The following is a 20,182-nucleotide window of genomic DNA, read 5'->3' as shown; positions in this document are numbered from 1 at the left end:
GGGGGGTCGTTCCCGTGGTACCCGCGTTCCGGTCCTACCGCTTTATTTCTGGGTAAAGCCCTTCGGTGCCAGCGTTTGCTGTGTGCTGCCCCCCAGGAATACGTTTGGCTTCATCACCGTTTCGTTTCTTCTGGTGTAACTTTTGTTGTTGGGTGTTGTGGGGGTTTGGTTTGGTTTGTTTTGTTTCTGAAATCGCCTTTTCAGTCTCGTTTCCATAGGTTCTCTTTATTTTCAGTTGTTCTTCGGATCAGCCTTATTTGTCAGCTTCACATGGCAGCAGGTCCAAGCCAAAGTTAACCTCGTTTTTGTTAGGCTGTTAAATTTTTCTGGCTCCTTAAAAAAAATTACTATCTCTTCCCGAAACCTTTAGATTGACCTTAAAAAGTTAAAATTACAATTTCCTCTTTTGTTCCCTTCATTTATCCTCTCCTTCTCTCTTTTCCAGGTATAGCTTAGTGTTATGGGTGATACAAAAGAAGCTAAAATGCAGATAACACCAGAAACTCCAGGACGAGTCACAGTCCTGAATCCGTTTGAAAGTCCTACTGATTATTATACTCTTCAAGAGCAAATCGTCTCCAGTCCTTCAGTCTTCAAGTCTACAAAATCCTCCTCTGTAAGATCTAGTCTTTAGTTGTGTAACTATACAGATGTAGTGCTAATATTTTGAAATGCATTTGAAAGTGTATTTTATTTAGTGTTTACTTTAATGCGTATACTAAGGCAAAGAATTTTCATGGCATTTGGTGTTTCTTCCCATTACAGGAGTATGCTGCTTTTAGTACTAACATTGTCACTTAGTCTCCCTACCTTCCTGCTTTTTTTTTTTCTTTAGATATTAGGTGTATTGATAAATTAGCATATACCCACTAAGTGTCAAAAACAGTTGAAAGGAGATATAGGACAGTTGTTGGATGTGGTGCTCTTGTCCCACTCAAAGTGGAAAAAAAGAGTTTCTACTTCTGTTCTAAGCAGGCTGGATGCAAGTAAAACTTAATTGCACTTCTATTATGAGCTGTTTGCATATTCATAGAATCAAGTTAATGATTTTGTGTATATATAACATTTTTTAGTTGCAAATTGCATTCTGGTTTGCAGTTGGAATTATTTTTGATAAACAGTAAAGATGATGCTGTCCTAATGAAACTAAAAAGTCTCGCTTGGTAGATAATTTTTCAAACATATATTTTAACAGTATTTTGTAACTAAGTGTTAAAAAAAGGTGTGGAGTTGCTTTATTTCTGAATTGGGTTTTGTTGTGCACTGTGCACGGTACTATGAGGGAGACTTTGCAGGGTGCATATGAGGTTGCAACTCCTAAGTCTTCTTGGAAATGTGAGGTGGAAGGAAGACTATTTTTCAGATAACTTGGGTTAGGTACAGACATTGGGTTTTCATAGAACTGCAGTTTTGATTATGTCAATCTAAAAGCAACTAAATTTTATCCCAAGTTTTGTATCTTTAGTAGAGCTGTCCTCAGAAATTGCGAAGACACCTCAGTTTGTAAATATTAGCTATCACCTTCCACTTTATATTCTCTTGTAAATAATTGCAATACCGCTACCAGGATAGAGAAGCCTGATTGACTTACTCCTTTTTTTTTTTTTTAAGTAGATAATTTAATTAGAAACTCTTGTGATTGTCTTTGAAGCAAACTATATGAAAGTTATAATTGCATTGTTCCATTGAGATTTGTCCTGTGGTTTTATTTTTATCTTTTTAGATTAGCAAGCATTAAGATGTCCATTTCTTTTTTTAGACACCAGGAAAATTTAGATGGTCTATTGATCAGCTTGCTCTAATAAATCCTGTGGAAATTGACTCGGAAGATGTTCGACGCCAAGCAATGTATTTGAGTCATGCTAGGTAACTTACCATCTGTTTTTATGCAGTTAACTTAGCTTGAATACTGGAACACTGTTATTTTGCTTTATTGACATTTCAGCACAGTGTTGAAGACTTTTTATTCAAATCTTTTAACATAGATTTTTATGTGTCCCTGGTGTGGATATAATATTTACATGAGATGAGGCTGCCTCTGTGTTGCTCTTTTTTAATGTTAAGAACTGCTGATCCCTTCTGATTGCAATTTGGAAGACAGCCAGATAAAAGCAGTCAACAGAAGCAAGAAAATGTCTTGCCAATGATTGTTACCAAGCTACCTCTTCTGCTCCTTGTCACACCACAGTTTATCTTCTCAGAGTGTTCCATACTGAGACCTATGAAGGGTAGGCTTCTTTGGTGTTTGGGACTGCTGCAGAAGGGTAGAGCTGGGGATACTAGCTAGGTAAGCCAGTACCCTTTTTGAAAGGTGTAAGTTGGACTTAATGTGAAGGAGAGAAGACCAATAAGCTTGCTGTCTTTTGAGGAGAAGGGGATTGCTAGTTACTTGAAATAATTTGCAGATCTTGATCTAAACTTTTTCCATGGGGAAAACAAATAAGTAAAACAGGCTTCGTGTATTCCCAGCTCATCTTGAGGGACTCTTGCACACTAAGAGTACAGAGCAACATGCCAAGTGAAGGTAGTCAAGGGAAGGCCACACAGTGGATCCTGTAGATACTCCCATACATTTCTCAGGTATGAACTTGAACAAAGAATTGCACCTTAAGACATGAAGCACCACAGTAATAGAATAATAAAACAATCTTCCATCCTGTTTATGCCTATAGGACTTTCAAGTCCTGGTAGTGAAATGAAACACAGATAGAGGGCTGTTTAGGGCAAGAGTCCTCTGAATATTCATTCATAGAATGGTTTGGGTTGGAAGGGACCTTTCAAGGTCATCTAGGCCAACTCCCCTGCAGTGAGCCAGAACATCTTCAACTAGACCAGGTTGCTTAGAGCCCCGTCCAACCTGACCTGGAATGTTTCCAGGGATTGGGCACCTACAACCTCTGTGGGCAACCTGTTCCAGTGTTTCACCACCTTCATCATAAAAAATATTCATTGTTCTTGGCGTCTGACTGAACCTTCATCTCTCTTTTTGAATAGAAAGAGGTATAAGAAGGAATATTAATTTCTTGCTACAGTGAAGGTGTAGAAAGAACATAACTGTCCTCAACTGTTTCTGTGAACTACCATGTCTTAATGTCAGTATTTGTTTTCTTAACATGTTTGTTTCCTGACCTTCCTCTAGTAGCCAGTAGGTTTCAGACTCTAATGCTATTTATATGTCATAAAGCCTTCAGCCTTCTGTTTTTAGGGAGTTGGTTACATTATTTCTGGAAGCCTGTTAGGACACACAAACTAGCTTTAATTTAGATGGCTTGGGTGACAATTGCAATGATGATTAGTGGCACGGCCTACAGATATGAACATGCGTTGTCTCAGTGGATCCTTTCAGTCCGTCCTACTGTGTCCACTGTTTTGGTGGGGTTTTTTTTAAAATCATCTGACATGACTAGAAAGAGGCAAGTTCATCTCTGTGTAGATTTGCTGTGTCCATGCTTGCATGTTTCAGTGTAGTACAGACTGAGGTGGTTATTTCTGGTGCCTGCAAACTGCATAGTTAAATACATATGTGTATATATATATGTGCATGTGTGTAAGGTTTTGTATGGCAACTGATTTTAATTTACATTTCATAAATACTACTTTGTGGAAACGAAAGTGTCGTAAATACATGTCTTGACATGAAAAGTTCTTGATAAAAGAATTGAGGTGTTGAAGCCCATGGATAATGTTACACAAATTATATACTCCATTTTAATAGTGCTTGCTAACAAGTCATTTTCTCAATTAGTTGTAACAAACCACAAGCATAAGAAATTTGGTGTATAAATATCTCAAACTTTTAGTTCTCTGTTATGCAGTGAAAACAGTTTGAGTAGCAGCACAGTGTAAAAAGCTCATGAGCACTTTGCAAAGTCTGTGTGTATCACGTGCAGACTTGATTTTGGGCAGTAGTACTGTTTCCAGTATCATCTGTGTGCTGTGTGTTTATTGCACCACTTATAAAATGATTAGGAGAACTTCTTCCTGGCAGGCTGTGTTAGTGAAAAATAGTCTGTCAGTAATTGATCAGACACAGTGGCAGAGTCTTGTCCACAAGCTTTCCTCTTTTTTATTTAACTGGTAGATCCTGAATGTTTCTGAAACGGATGCTCTGCTATTATATGTTAAGTATTAGAAAAATCTGTACTGCATCTTGCACTCTGTGTGTCACAGTTGCAAGTGCTCTGTTGCTTGAAGTTGCACGCAAGACTGGCTTGTTTTTATGCTTGTTAAATACATGTGATGTTTTGGCTTTGTAATTTTCCTGGAGTTATGCACTGAAGAAAAAACATCCTCTCTACACTGACCAGCACTTTCAGTGAGAACTGTTTCCCCAGTTCTCCTGTTTCTCCTTTGGAATCTGGCTTGTAAAGGTGCTTGTTACTTTTGATCCACTATGTATAAATATACAATAATTGTATTCTTATTTTTTTTGGTACAATAACTGAATTTTGTGCAAGTGTCTTCATAGAATTGTCACTTCAGCATCATCTAGGCAGACAGAGGTGCAGGTGGCATGTCCAAGTATTGCAGGTCTGTTCAAAGTCTGATTAGCATCAGAGAAAGAGGGCTGTGAGGGAGAGTTTATGCACCTACATGTGTTTGTGTAGCTAATGATGTCTGTTATCTTACTGATTTATAAAATTATTCAAGGGTAATTCAGGTATAGTAATTCAGGTGTATGAAAGTATGATGTGATGCATATAAGACTGATGAATATTACTTGGAAATTTTTTTGACGCTTATAAATTACATAATAGTTACTGAAAGTGAGACTTGAAGGTGACTGTTAAAGGAAGTACAAATGTAGAATCTCACACATCGTTTGAACACAGCTGAAGTAACTTTTTTTTTAAATCAGGTTAAAAGCTGCATAGAGGAATGTGTTAATTGATCCAAACTGAAATACGATATTGTATCCTGAACTGAGGGCAATATGGCAGAGTAGCTGTTTGAAAGGGCTAACTCTGTGCTGGGAAAGTGGGCTGTGTCAGGAACTGGAGTATGCAAACATTCCATGAGTATCTTCTGTTGTTCTTTTGCTGCTTACAGCTCTGTTTTCTATTCTGCTTGATTTTGTAGTGAGATTTTTTTTTTAAACCTAATCTCGTGGCAACTTTAACACTAAAATCTGTTCATATGACAAATTCAACATAACTAAATTAATTATTTTGGAAGATCAGATATGATTGAGTTTTTGTCCAGATAAAAATACTTGCTGATACAAGGAGTAAATAGAAGATTTGCAAATATGTACTTATAAATGGTACAGATCTCTTTCAAATGAACTGAAATAACTGAGAAGTGTATTTATATTTCTATAGTTATAGTATGAGATTATTGGACATAACCATGAAAACATCATAAGATTTAGGGTTTAGTGCAATTTCATTTATAATGTTTCTCTTAAGCATCTGTAAACAACAGTCCAAAATGGTTGGACTTTACTTTTTTTTCCAATTATGTGATGGTTTTGATAATTGACTTGTTTTTCTTTTGTTACTTAGAATTGATAAGGAGACAGAAGACAGGAGGCAAAAAGCCATTGAGGAGGTAATAAAACTTTCTGTGCTATCAAGTACTGATTTGTTTTAGCTACATACCTACAAAAAAGATCTGTGTCTATTACAGGATTTCAAAACCCAGAAGCCTGTTACATTTTGCTGGCAGTAAGAAAGTAATTTTTTGTCCTCACCCCTTGCGGTTGCAGTTGGAATCCATGTGGTCTTTTTCTTCCCATCTTATTTCACACACCTGTAGGTCAAAACAACAGATCTTACTTCTTTCATATTGCTTTCAGGAATGTAGCTGTAAGATAACTCTTACAAATAATTAATTTAGGGTTAAAAACAATGGGTTTGTATTTTGGGTTTTACAGTAACTGTTAGTGTCAGCTTAGTTTCTTTTATTGCATTTTGAAAACTATAGCAGAACCTTGGTGATTTTTTGTTTGCTCCAAAGTTGGGTTAGTTGGAGGCAGGACTTTCTTCTGGTAGCTTGTAATTCTTTCTGTCCTGTTTTCATTTTATTTTTCACTATCCATTTGGCTGGCGGAGAAGGAAAAGTAAAGTGTTTCAAATCTTCACTATAAAAATCTTCAATGTAATTTTTATTGCAATTTAAAAAAAATAAAAGAAAGGCTCTGATAGGCAAGTCTTCCTCAGTGTTACTGACCTTTTTATACTGTATTATGCTGTTACCAGTTTCTTTCTCTAGAAACAAAAAAATATGTTCTATGATTCCATAAATGTGCTATGTAGTTGACCTGCAGCTAAGATACTCTGTTGTTCTAAATCTGCATTAAAAAGGATATTTCTTCTTTGTGGGGCATAAGCTAATGGATTATTATGTAGCTGAACAGCTTGAAACCATGTCTCTGATAAAAATGATACCTTTAATAGTTGAGTGTTTCAAGCTGAGTTTTTTTTCATTTGCTTTGAGTCCTGCTTTTATTGTGAGAACAGGATTTGCCATGCATTTCTTGAAGCTATGTAATAGCATTCATCTCCTCAGCATCAGTGTTCTAGGGTGCAGCTGTGACAGCAGTTATAGTTTCTGGTTCAAAGAAAGACCGAGGTGCTCGTACTCATAAATGTGTCACTGCTAACTGGTTTAGCCAAATACACTAATAATATTGCCCAAAAGCCTTGGCTTTTCTCTTCTTTTGCTGTTACTACAGTGACTCTTTAGCATTTCTGCGAAATAGCTCAATTGTCATAATACAACTACTCTTCAACAGACTGAAAATTTGAACACAATTATGTTAAACTGCTGTTCAATAAGTATGGTAGAGACAGTTTAAATTTTTAAATGAGTAATTAGTGTTAAATTAAACTTTTGTACAATTTTCACTCTGTAGACTTGAAAGATCTGATGTGGTATGTGTCATAAAGAACATGGGGGTCTTCTTCACATCAAATTGTTTTTTCTTTAACCTCTCTGGGCCTGAAATAATGAAATATATTTTAGGTATAAGGAATAACTCTATTTGTTTTGTGGAAGGAAGAGTTAAAATTCTTAAGATCTGAGAGTAGCAAAAGATATTACTTAATTTTTTTCTTGTTCAGGGTACTAATGTAAATTTGAGAGTCCAATTTTTAAAAGTGCTAAGATGGTTTGTTCCTGTTCTACTCTAGTTTTTCACAAAAAGACTCATAGTTCCTTCTCCTTGGACTGAACATGAAGGCAAGCAAGTTTCTCAGTTTAATTCAACCAAATGTAAGTTGCTTTTATGTGTCCACCTGAAATTACGTAGCTTTTGGAGAAATTATGAGGCGTAATTTTTTTTCAATCTCAAATTTTATGAACTAATGATAAAAGGTGGCACCACTGATAGGTTTTATCTGTTCTCTCCAAGTGCTTTATTTGCTTAAAAATAATTTATTAATCCAGAATGTTACATAATTTTTCCTTTTTGTTATATTTGATTCTTGTTCTTAAATCTTTTCCTTTCATAACCTGTCTTCAACCAGTTTAATTTATACACACAACATTGCTGCATCAAGACTGTTAATAGCCAAGTCTTCTACTTTGCTCTGTTCTTCTGATATCTGCATGTCTGACTTGTTCTGACTGCTTTCCTGCCAATATAAGTTTATGGGAAGCTGAGCTCCATATTTTTCTACTCTTCCTTGCTATGTAAATTCCTGTTGTCCTCTTAGTGTCCTGCTAACTCACTGTCACTGAATGTAGGGTTGTGAATTTTCTAAGTTTTAGTTTATGCCAGTATTAGATTTTATTATTAATGCTGTTGTTCTAAAGTTTATGTATAAGCAACAGAATACACAGTAAATGGGTTACAAACTGGACAAATGTCAGCTGTAAAGTATTGTTTGCATTCAGTATTGTTTGGGAAGAGATTCTTAAATAAGTGTTTGGGGATTTTTGCAAGATTTGGAAGAAGCTAAGCTGTTAGAAATTTTTATCAAGGAGATGCAGCTTGTGGATAATGTATTTTTAATTGTCAACTCTAAGAGAATCATTTGGGCAGAGAACATAAGACACAATCTTAGACCTGGGAAAGTGAGGGGTGAAATAAAATGGTTTAATGTGATCCTTAGCTGTGAAAAAAGGGTGGAGTGGTAGATTCTTAATCTTCAAGTCCAGACTGCATGATTTTCTGGAAATGTGTTTTACTTGAACACAAACTGTTTGGCTAAGTTTGTTTTAAATCTCTGTAATGTAGAGGAGGCTGCAGGAGACAAAGATTTGGGCGCAGTTCATGTTACTTCATTAAGCTTTTTTTTTTTAATGGAAAGGTGCTAAAATTCTTGTAATCATCTCTAATGGTAACCTTTTATTGGTACTTCTTTCTAATCTCTTCCAAACTTTGATGCAAAAATTTTGTTTGGTTGTATTAAATATTCTAACTTACTGCTGGTAGGTTTCAAAACTCTATATGCAATGTTTGATTAAATTTAAGTTCTTATCTGTTTTACAGCCATAGATCTAAATAACATTTCTCCAATTGGAAGACAGCTAACTTTGCAGCCTGGTAAAAGCAATGGTGGGTAAAAGACAATGTCTGAAATTAGAGGCTTTCTCTAAAGCAAAATATCCCATTGTTTAATGGTTATTGAACTTCAAAAGGGAATGATTTTTTGGTTAATATTCCTGTATAAATATTTTTTCTTGAACTGTATGGTACTATTAATTTTACTATCAATTTCTCATAGTAATTTAGAGAATTATTACTATTACTCTATTATACTCTTTCATATTTTTTTCCAAAGTAAAAACTGAAGTCCTCTGTAGACTGTAGAGTGCATTTTTTCCAACTCAATGTATGTACTTTTTCTGAATTAAAAAGTGAATATAAGCCTCAGGTTTATGGGTAAATTGCAGTTCCAAGAAACCTTTAATGTCTTGGATTGTTTTGGGTTAGAGAATCTTGATTATTTTCTCTGCCAAATAGCAGAAATCTTACAACATATTTTGAACTATTTCAATTTAGATAAATAGGTCATGTTTTTTCATAGGGTATTTTGATGATCTTTCTCCCATTTCTTTTTGAACCCTTCCTTTCTTCAGAGACCTTTCTCCTCAGTTAAGAATGCCTCTAGAGGCTTTTATGTTACAACCCTTGTTTTTTATCTCTGGGTCTGAGTGTGCTGCATATAGTGTTATCAAATCAGAATCCTAGCTTTAATTAACACTTTTCCTTATTGCACCTCTAGCTTAAATAGCTCAATTGTAATCCAATTTGAAAGTGAATTTTTGTTACTACAGTTTCAGTGAAAGGTCACTGCAAGCTAATTTTGTTGCTTTTATTCATTGCAGCTGCTTGTCAGACAGTACTGTCTTTGCCAGTGGATTTTAATTTAGAAAAAATACTAGGTATGTCATATCTAAATTTAATTATGAGTGTCTAAATAGAAAACTTGTTTTGGTATTGTTTGCTGTTTTTTTTTTTTTTTCTTACGAAATATTGAAAACCCTCTGTATGAATGAAAGTTTTAAGTATGTGTTCTAAATAGTTACTGTGTGTTGGGTGGGACACAGAATCATAGACTCATAGAATGGTTTGGGTTGGAAGGGACCTTAAAGATCATCTAGTTCCAACCCTCCTGCCATCAGCAGGGACACCTTCCACTAGATCAGGTTGCTCAAAGCCTCATCCAGCCTGGCCTTGAACACTTCCAGGGAGGGGGCATCCACAGCTTCCTTGGGCAACCTGTTCCAGTGTCTGACCACCCTCACAGTGAAGAATTTCTTCCTAATATCTAATCTAAACCTCCCCTCTTTCAACTTAAACCCATTTCCCCTTGTTCTGTCATTAACTGCCCTTATGAAAAGTCCCTCCCCAGCTTTCTTGTAGCCCCTTCAGGTACTGGGAGGCCGCTATAAGGTCTCCCTGGAGCCTTCTCTTTTCCAGGCTGAACAGCCCCATCTCTTTCAGCCTGTCCTCATAGGAGAGGTGCTCCAGCCCTCGGATCATCCTGGTGGCCTCCTCTGGACTTGTTCTACCTGGTCCATGTCTCTCTTGTGTTGGGGGCTCCAGAACTGGACGCAGTATTCCATGATTTGAGTGTAAGCATAAAGATAAAAGAGGAAGGTTATGGAGAACAATCAGAAACTGATTAACAGTTCTGAATGCATAAAAGGTAGTTAGCAAAAGACACCTCCATGCCTTACCCAAATCAATTATCTAACTTAACGGAGCTGTTTGATTTAATTTGCTGCCATGAGGCTTATAGCCTGGCCTTGCCTTGAGCAGAGCTATGCTATAATTCTGTGCCTTTAATTTAGCTGAAGCCATGGCATTGAGTAGAAGTTGTGCTGTGGCAAAAAAGCCATGACTACTGAGTGGGGAGAGAAATCCAAATTATCAGTCTGATTATAACTGCTATATTAAGCAATTGCTGCCAGCTTCTCAGGCAAGAGGGTTGGAAAGGCCTGTTCTTACAGTTCAAATATGGAAATATTTGGTATAGCCAGCTCAGAGGTTTTTATCTGCATGGTACTTTTCTGGTATTAAAGTTCACAACCTTGATTGTGGGTCATCAGAATTAAAACAGAACTGTATCTATTGCTTCAGTGATCTTAACAAATACTTCCATCAATTAATAGTTTGTGAACTCGTGAAAACAATTCTCTTAAAAGAAATACCCAATTAGAACAGGACAGGAGCAAAAAATTAAATGCTCGAGTAAGTCTCAGCATATTTTAATAGGTGTTTGTTAAGATCCGTATGGTTTTTTACTGTAAGCCGCTAACTGCTTTGACTTTGTTAGAGTTGAATCTGGTTTGCCTTTGGGTATCAATTACCATGAACATCGAAGCATATGTGAGACCTGAAAAAGGGCCTCATCTTGCTTTGGTAGTATGGTAACCCCTTCTTCACAACTCAAATGTGAAGAGTAATACCAGTTTGGAAAGAGGCCAGTAAGTAGATGGTAGCCAATTTTATTTATCTATTTATTTATTTTAAATGCAGACTAGCATTAAAGGATGATAGGCAGAAGTGGGACCTTGGTAGACAGAGTGGATTTATTAATAACAAACAGTCCTTTGGAATAGATGCCTAAATTAGGTTAATTCCTTGCTGTATTGGTAAATTGGATTAAGTGTTTTAATTAAGTTATATATGTCTCCATAGTGGAAGATACTTTTTTTTCTTGCATTCTTACTGGAAACGACTTCTCCTCCATATTTCTAGGTGAATATTTTAGAACTGATGAATTTGCTGATCAGTCTCAGGAAAATCTGAGCTCTTCATCACTCAGAAGAAAGCTGTTTTTAGAAGAAAATGGAAGTGTATCTGAGTGTTTATCCCCTTCTCTGCATAGTCCATGTGGTAGTAAGCCACTTGGAGTGCTTTGTTCAATTGACATATCTCCAGTCCGGTGCAGAAGTCCTCTGGAAACATCTAGTTCAGTAAGTAGCCTGGTTCTGGGGGCTGGATGGGATGTGACTTAGCTGGCAAAGAGTAGTTCCTAAAGCAGGCTGTACCAATTCTGTGTTCTGACAGACTTCACAAGATGAATGACCATGTTTTTAATAAGCTACAACTGCTTTGTGAGACAGTAGGTATTAGACCAAAGGTGGTAGGTTTTTTTTAATCAAATTCCAAAATCAGAAAAAAAGAATGTGAACAAAAAAAGTCTTGAAAGAAATTATTATTGACTTTTTATTCTATCAAATTATTATGTTGCTGTTCTTTTGTATAGAAGGAATTATGCTTTAATTTTATGTTATGAAAAGGAAGTAAGAATCAATACATATACAAGACTTGCTGAAAGCATGTTGAAACTATTTTTTATATAAAAAGTGTATACAAAAAAAAAAGGCCTGTTTAAATCCATAAACTGCTGTCTAAAATACTAGTTGGTATGAACAGGTGATATAATTATTCTCCATATAGCTCATCCACTCATTTGTGGTGGAAGAAATGACCTGTGGATCTTTGAATGCAGTGCTAAATACACTTTTTTCTTTTCCATTGACTAGAGATTTCAGATGAACAGACATTTATTAGAACACAGAACATAATGTTTTTTAAATTAAGCAAGATGAATCTTATTCTCAGGTAGACATAGCACGGCTGAACTGGTTTAGGTGGTCCTGTTTCTTCTGTTCAGTGGCTGAAGTGCATGGGGAAAAAAGCTACGTCAGCAAGAGTGTGGCTTTAAAAAAAGTCCTCACTGTGGTAACCTAGTAAAGAATTCCTACAACATAATTATACTGCTAGAAGTGACTTTTCTTTTTGCACCACACACTTAAGCAAGATCAAAACCACTATTCTCTTTTATTGAGGAAAAGTATTTTATCTGCTGCTGCATTAAATAATTCAGATAATATGGATTCCATTAAAATATAAATAGTGACTCGCTTTCATCTGCCATGCTATGAGTAAGAAATTGAGATTACATACTTGACTATATACACAGATAGTATTAATTCCCTGGTTAACCTTCTCATAGTTCTTAAATATAACTTATATTATAGGCTTAGTTGGTATTACAAGACAGTTTGAGTCCATTTCTCTTTTCCTATGTAGAGGCATAAAAATCCAAGTGAAGAGTTGCAACTGGAATATTTAAGCTAAACTAATGATGGAGATTGTCATTGTACGGGTTTAGTTTTCCTCAGTGCTGCCGTATTAGGCTTTTTAATTAGAGAACATTTTACATACACATATTAGTCAAAGTTTACATTGTGAAAATTTGCTCTTTTTCTTTTTTACTGAAGGGTCAGTTTTCATCAAGTCCTATTCAGGGAGGAGCAAGGGCTTATAGTCTGGGAAGTATAACCAGTCCCACGTTTCCAGAGGGGTCTCCTGCTCATCATGGTTCTCCTAGTTTTTCACCAATTGCTTTTCACATAAGAAAGACACCACTGTCAGGTATGGTTTGATTGTATATGTATTATTCTTTCTTCATTTATATGTTTTGATTATAAAAACTGCTGCATTCTTCCTGGAACTTGTTTCTGTTTGGAGACAAGTTACTGTGCTCTGCAGACCAGCAGTTTCCTCTTATATGACACGTTTACTGTTTAGCAGTGAAATATCTTAATGGTGTGAAAGAGTGAAGTGTATCTGCTTGCAAAAAATCAACTAGGGAAAATGTTTTAGAAGAAGGGAGTGACACCTAAGAGGAATGAAAAAACTTTAAAGGGTTAATCTAGTGTGAGGAGTGGGTTTAGAGCCATATGCCTGAACTAAGTTAGGTCACATTCTGATTTGGCCCAACCTGAAGCATTTTAATTGGAGAAATTGTGTTTAGCTTGAGTTTTCAAATCATGTGATTGTCAAGATTTTTTGAAATGAAACTGACTAGTGAAGAATCATAGAATTGTAAAATAGTTTGGGTTGGAAGGGACCTCTAAAGATCATCTAGTTTACTCCCCCTGCAGTGACCAGGGACATCTTCACCTAGATCAGGTTGCTCAGAGCCCCGTCCAACCCGACCTTGAATGTTTCCAGTAATAGGGCATCTACCACCTCTCTGGGCAACCTGTGCCAGTGTTTCACCACCCTTATTGGAAAAAATTTCTTCCTTCTATCTAGTTGTGAAGAAATCGCAAACATTTTGTGTCCTTATTGCTCTAGAAAGTTTCAGTATTTCATGTTTCTTCCATTGCATGGGAAGACTTAATGGCATGTTTATAAATGATTTTGCTCCCATAAGCCTTGTGATATTTCAACACAATTATATGTGGAGATTGCTTAGGTGTTTTCCCACTTGTTTGATTTTCTTGAAAACTTTATTGCTACCCCAATTTTTTTTAAAGCCTATAGAATATGTGTATTTATATTTGTTCAGGGGGAAAAAAAAGCCACAGAACCAGCCTTCACACATTTTCCTGTGAACACTGTGGTATTGACATTTGAAAACGCAAGGCCTCTGGTACAGAAAACTACTGTAGGAAACAAATTTGGTAGTAAAAATGGGATTAAAAACCTACCTTATCATGATACTTTAAATGTCTTGGGGGTTTTTTGGCACTTTTTGTTGTGGTGGGGTTTTTTTTTGTTTGTTTTGGTGGTGTTTGGTTTCTTGTTGCTATTTTTTCCTGTTAGTTTTTTTTAAGAATGCCTTGGAGCTGGGAGACAGTGATCAGTAAAATACTGTGCAGTTGGCTATAGCTATTCAAAGGACTGTAGGGCTTTGAGGATGGTGACTTGAACTGCATCTGATGCCTAACAGAATAACTCTTGTTTTTTACAGACCAAAGAAAATTTACATTTCGTTCTCCAGATATTCCTTCTTCCTCTAATAGAATGACAGCCTCAACTACAAGAAGTCCTTATATAGATGGTTGTTCTCCAATTAAAAATTTTTCTCCTGTGAGGCTTGGAGCATGTAGAGGAACTGCCCAGTATCAGACTTCTGTCATTAGAATACCAATTGCAGTTGAGAATCACGGTGAGGATGAGGAAGACAAGGAAAATGCTCCTCCAGCAGAAGCTCGGTTCCCAGACATAGATAATGGAATAAACTTATGTCAGCAAGACGGTGACACTTTTGCACATGGCACACATCTTGTTGTAGCGACTGTGTCTATTGCACCAGATCGCTCAGAAGCTTGTCATCAAAGGTTGTCATCATTTCAGGATATAGAAGGCTCAAAGGAAAATAATACTGTAGATATGGCTGATGCAGTTGAAGTGTCAGAGGAAAACACGTGGATAAAAGAAACAGTTGGCACCAGCAATGCGCCGATGACCAGCTTTATGACAGGGATTACTTTCAGTATTGAAAACTCTCGCATGTGCATGTCACCTCTGGCAGAAAGCAGCGCGATTCCTTGTGACAACAGTAGTATTCAGGTAAAGATAAAACTTCTATTGCTTCTCTGTAAAACTGAGCTTGACGTACTAACTTTTAGTTTGTATACCGTTCTGGAAGTAATTACCTGTTTTCTCTTATTGGATGTGGCATGCAGGTTGTGTGGTGACTTTTACTTCCTTCCCCCTCATCCCCTTTTCCCTCTCAGTGGAGTCAGCGTAGCAATTACAAATTATTTTTGTGTTACTAGGTGCAGTAATACTTTTTACTTAATCCAAACTAATTCTGACAGGCTCATTTACAATTTGCTTTTGTTATTAACTGATGGTAGCTGATTTGCTGGATTAAGTTCGTTTAATCAAATGCAAGTCATCAGGTATGACAATCTGAGAAGTTTATTATAGGTGATAAATTGCAGTACATTTTTAAAGCCCTGCTCTTGATTTCAGGTGGACAGTGGTTATAATACACAGACTTGTGGAAGCAGCATTATGGATACTGCAGGAGCTGAAAACAGTTGCAGAGAAAATGATGTGAATACGAATGTGTTTCAGAATAAATCTCACCTTCTTAGAACAAAGGTAGGAGTTAAATTGTGATACAGAAGTGATAGCCTTCCCATCTAAAGTATCCATTCCCTGGTTTATTCAGTTTCAGGGAGCCTGAGTGAGGGGAGAGACTGTCAGGTGATAATAGAGAGCATGTTAATGTAGCACTAGTTCAACTTTTATGTTGAAAACAAGGACTAAATGCAGGGCAAATATTGTCAGCGGGCAATAATATTTTTGTGTTCTCTGACAATGGCAAAGGTAATTTCAGAGCAAACCGAGTAAGTACATAAAGGGTAGTTGTGAGGCTGCTCGTGGCTTCTGATGTATTGTAGTCTGTCTCTTATTTTTATTTTTGTTGTTCTTGCTGCTTTTTTTTTATTGCTAAGTTTTTAAATGTGTGCCTGTGGAGAAGCACAGTTTTTTGGGAAAAAATGTCTGCCACTTCTTTTCATAAACTAGCCTCAAGTTTTCTGAACCATACCTGGCCTGCTGACTTGGTGGAGAACTTTCTGCTTGGGTACAGTCTTTTGAGTACAACCCCTCTGATGACCTATCTAAAAAAACAAACCAAAAAAACCCAACAAAAGACAATACATATCTAGCAAGTCTCCCAAGCTTTTAATCTTGTGATTGATGGGAAGGAGTTCTTCCAGAGAATGCAAAGCAAGGCTAGTTTCTTTGAAGGGAGAGCAAAGATCATCTCTCACTTGGTAATTATGGTCTTACTGTCTTACAAACTTAATAGTTTATGGTTTACTATTTAGCACCATTTACAGTCTGAAGGGGAGACAGTACTGACCAGTAGTACCAGGTTATAGAAAGACTCACACCCATTCAGCCCTGACTTCTGTATTTGCCATGCTAATAGCCCCTTCTCTGCCAAGGTGAAGAGCAGATTGATGGTTTCTTACAGGCCATTGACATCAAATTTTGAACTCTGCTTATTTAACATTAGGGTAAGTGTGCCCTTAACAGAATAACAGATGGATATTTTATCTTTAACTTTTAAAAATACTCATCTACTCTGAGGTCTTGCTCCAGTCACGCTGGTGGACATGGATTATACATGTGAATGTGGATTCATCAGAGTGCATTGTCCAATATCAAACCTGTCCTAGAAACTCAGCGATGTCATGCAGCTGTCTTTTCCCACTGCCAGTCTTTCAATTGCTAGATCCTGACTAAGCCCAACTTTGCATTTTGGATTGGGATTTAAGTGTGGAGGCATTAAGTACTTAATTCAGCTCTCACAACAGAGAACCCACAGAGAATGAAAAGAAAAAAGCATGGGCATTGCTGGTTGAAAGAATAGAGTCTGGCTTATTCAGAGCATGTGTGGTCTGAATGAAGGTTCTTGCTGACAGCACATCTCAAAGATTTGTGCAGAGAAAACATTATCTTTAATTTCTTTTTGTTTCAGAAGGGGAGAGATGGGAGGCTGAGGTACTAATTGTAACTTGAAATTTTCAGATAGTTAGTTTGTGTCCTGTTTCTTTTGGGTAATTTTTGTGAAAATGTTTTTTTAAATTAACTTTTCCTTATTACTCTAGGAGTGCTCCATTTTAAACCATAAGGACAATCAGTTGCTGAGAGCAAAATCTCCAGAGAAGCAATCCTGTTTCCAAAAAGCAAAATCACACAGTACAGTATTTGGTCAAAATGCAACTTGCAACATTTCTGCCTGGAAACATAAAAATTAAATTCAAGTTCAGGGATTTCACAAAAATGGTATGTCATTTTCTGATGGAGAACTTAAACTGTGTTGGCTAATAAACTTTTATATATATGACCTCAGTTACTTGGATTATACATACTATTTTGCTTTATTAATACAAATATAATAAATTGTCTGGTACATATTAAGGGAGTTTTTAAATCATGTGGGGTTTTCCAGGTCTTATTAACAAATTTATTGGTATCGCTAAGTGATCCTTTTGAAAATTAAGGTGGCTGAGACATGATACAAAGAAATCTAGTGTTTTTTCAGAATTGTGTTCCTTCTGTGATTAGGGTGGATTCCACACGGAGCCTTGTTTTGAAAGTTTGGACATAACTTCAAGAGGAGGATTTCAGGTAGACTGAGCAAACCCAGAGTAACTTGCATAGGAGCCAATGTAACTGCAGAAACACCTACAGTTTAAGACAGAACTCCCTAAGGCACGAGGGAAATTCTTCTTCAGGGGAGAGAAAAAAGAAAGGCAAGAAGGGGTATTGGTTTTGATATGTATTGCTTTTCCCCTGGTCAGATCTATTGTGTGGTTTCAGGAATACTACTGCTGGTACCACAAAGGAGCCACTGGTCAGAAACAAACTGCTGGGGGTGTGATGAGAGCAGGGCTGGGGTGTAACATGAGAGGGGCGAGTGTCTGTGAATACTGGTCTAAAGTAACACTGATGAAACTCAGCTGTGACTTTCACAAGGAAAGAATAAAACTAGTGTTCCAGAAATGGGTCCCTGGAATATGTGTCTATTTTCTAGTAGGCTGCAAGCTGTTAAAAATGAGTGCTTTCATTTCAATACCAGGCTCCTCCTTGTAATTAAGTTTTCCTTGTGAACAGAACAGCTGCATGAAAACTTCATTCTAGTTATGGAAATTACATACTTTTCCACAATTAAAAAAAAATAAAAGGTTTAATTCTCCTAGGAATAAAATAAGCTTTATATCAGAGGAAGCCCTTAGCAGTTCCTTGAACAGTGTTTTCCTTGGTTTGACAGAAAACTGCATATCCGTCAGTTAGCTTCACCATGTACTGCAGTAAAATGTACTATTGGTTACTTTAAAATTAAATTATAGTGTTGTTGCTTTAGTAACTGCATTAGTACTAATTTTGCAGTTGATCACCTGACTCCCTCAGCATCTCCTAAGAATACTTGTGTCCAAACTGATGCTCCCTTTTGAAGGAACATAAGAAGGTGCAATGAGGTTAATTGGTCTCAGTACACAATTTAAGAGCAAGATGTAGCCTTCTTTCTAGTAAACCATACCATTAGACTTTTACTTCCCTCTTACATTTAATTCCCAATGCTATTACGTTGCTTATAGAAATTACCGAAATATTTAGATAAACATTTAGGAATATAATGAACATTTGCATGCCACTTACTGCAAAAAGTATTAATATAAATACTTTTAAGAAAACTATTGATGAACAAAAGTAATGGAAGGAGGAGGGTCTGAAAGCCCAGAACTCCCTTTGACTAATCAAATCAGATTTGGTTAAATTTCATTGGATTTGTTGAAAAGAACCTTCTGGAATTTGTAAATGGGAATGGGGGAAAAAAATCCATATGGTAATCTTCTAGCCCTAGTGACTGAGGTGGGAAGAAAAGATAAGGGCAATTTCCTAAGAAGGTGTGTCAGGGCTTGGTGTTTGTAGAGCTGTGAAGTAAACTTTGTTGGATTAATCAAAAAGGAAGGTCCATTCTAGTACATGCTGCAGGTGGAGCTGTCTTCCTGTCTTTTCACAGTGAGGATACCCAGTGCCAGGATACTGGATGGAAGTTCTGCTTCCTGTTCTGCTCCACAGCCCACAGAAAGGCTTTTACCAAAGCCACAGATCGTGGCTGATAAGTAGCTATTGACACACGAAGCCTTAAACAGTTGGTCAGACCTAAACTTGAGGGCAACTGCCACCACTTTAAACCCCTCAGAGGGGAGGTATGAATGGAATTGCACAGCATTAAAAAGCAACGTGTTAGACCTGAGACTTCTGCGCAAGTGTTGTATGAATAGAACAGTTCTTGAAGTATTTTAATTCATAACTCACCAGTGAAGGCTTTCTGAAGAACAAAGAAAAAGGGAAACTTCTATACCATCAATAAAGCTTCATTAGGTTTTCGTTCTCACATTGCAAAAACAATAAAAAAACTACTTTAGATTTCTAAGCAGCAAACACAACATGCATTATTTTTATTTCTATAGCAATATAATCAATATTTCTGTAACACATTTTGGATTTACATTAAATGAACCTAATATCCTAAATTGTCTATTTCATGATCTTGAAACACTGCTCTACTTTAAAGCTGGAAATACACTGAATTTTGTTAAAGTAGAGAATGAACTCAGACTTCTACAAAATGAATTTATTAAATAAGGCCTTCAGAATGTTCTTAGCTTTAGCTTGTATGGTTTGTAGCTCAAAAGCAAGACACAACTTGTCTAAGATTCAGAAGTTATTTCTGACCTTGTGTCTCTCCTGTTTCTCATGGTAATTCTTTTTAACAGTAATCGATTGAAAGGGTGAATTTCAGATTTCTGGACTGTACAGAGGATCTATTTTTGCAACTGTGATTGCTAAAATCAGTACTGTAAAGGGGAAGATGAGAAGCAGGGTGGTTCAAATTATGCTCTGTTCGGCATGATATGTATAATTAAGATTTGGTTTTATTTTTTTAATTAAAATTTTTGATTCTTTATAAATATATATTCAGTGGTCAGAGGCTTTCAAAGAATTCACAGATTTTAAAAAAAGCCATCACTAAAATATTTAATTGCACCCTGTGTAAGTATTTTCTTAAAGGGAAAAGTAATGGCAGAAAAATGGGTGAATGTGAGAATTAAAGATCCCCCTTCAAATATATAGCCTGTGTTTTCTGTCCTGTTTTATAGTCTACCATTAGATGGGAACTATTTATTTTATGAAAACATGCATATTTTTTATGTTTGTATAATTGTTTTGTAGAAGAAACCTACTGTGCAAATTATTGTGGAAATCATTTGACCATTCTGTTTCTCTAGTTGTACTTAATACATTGGTTGGCACATGTTGCACAAAAAGGTCATTGTTTACATAAAATTAATTTCAGTAGTTTTAACAAGAGGCTTTTAACATGTATAATTAATTGTAAATTGAGTAGTGAAACAGAATAAAGATGTCTCTTTTGTACCTAGATTGTTT

At 36.3% G+C, this 20,182-nt stretch overlaps 1 protein-coding gene across 1 annotated transcript; it reads left to right on the top strand.

Moving 5' to 3' along the window:
- The first annotated feature begins 444 nt into the window (after positions 1-444).
- BORA (BORA aurora kinase A activator) lies at positions 445-18,782 on the top strand. The gene is made up of 12 exons (XM_010173104.2): positions 445-616; positions 1,760-1,866; positions 5,505-5,550; positions 7,134-7,215; positions 8,438-8,503; positions 9,277-9,333; positions 11,156-11,373; positions 12,688-12,841; positions 14,169-14,770; positions 15,179-15,310; positions 16,831-17,008; positions 18,750-18,782. The coding sequence occupies exons 1-11, from the start codon at positions 461-463 to the stop codon at positions 16,978-16,980; spliced, it is 1,770 nt and encodes a 589-aa protein (XP_010171406.1). The 5' UTR covers positions 445-460; the 3' UTR covers positions 16,981-17,008; positions 18,750-18,782.
- Positions 18,783-20,182: the final 1,400 nt, after the last annotated feature.

This window comes from Antrostomus carolinensis, unplaced genomic scaffold (assembly GCF_000700745.2).
Source record: "Antrostomus carolinensis isolate BGI_N321 unplaced genomic scaffold, ASM70074v2 scaffold16288, whole genome shotgun sequence".
In the NCBI taxonomy this organism is placed as follows: Eukaryota; Metazoa; Chordata; class Aves; order Caprimulgiformes; family Caprimulgidae; genus Antrostomus; species Antrostomus carolinensis.
This window is presented reverse-complemented; position numbering and strand designations above follow the sequence as displayed.

Coding starts and splice junctions, on each gene's coding strand:
- BORA (XM_010173104.2), top strand. CDS start 461: ATGGGTGATACAAAAGAAGCTAAAATGCAGATAACACCAGAAACTCCA. Junction 11,374..12,687: donor CTCTGGAAACATCTAGTTCA/GTAAGTAGCCTG, acceptor TTTTTACTGAAG/GGTCAGTTTTCATCAAGTCC. Junction 12,842..14,168: donor AAGAAAGACACCACTGTCAG/GTATGGTTTGAT, acceptor TGTTTTTTACAG/ACCAAAGAAAATTTACATTT.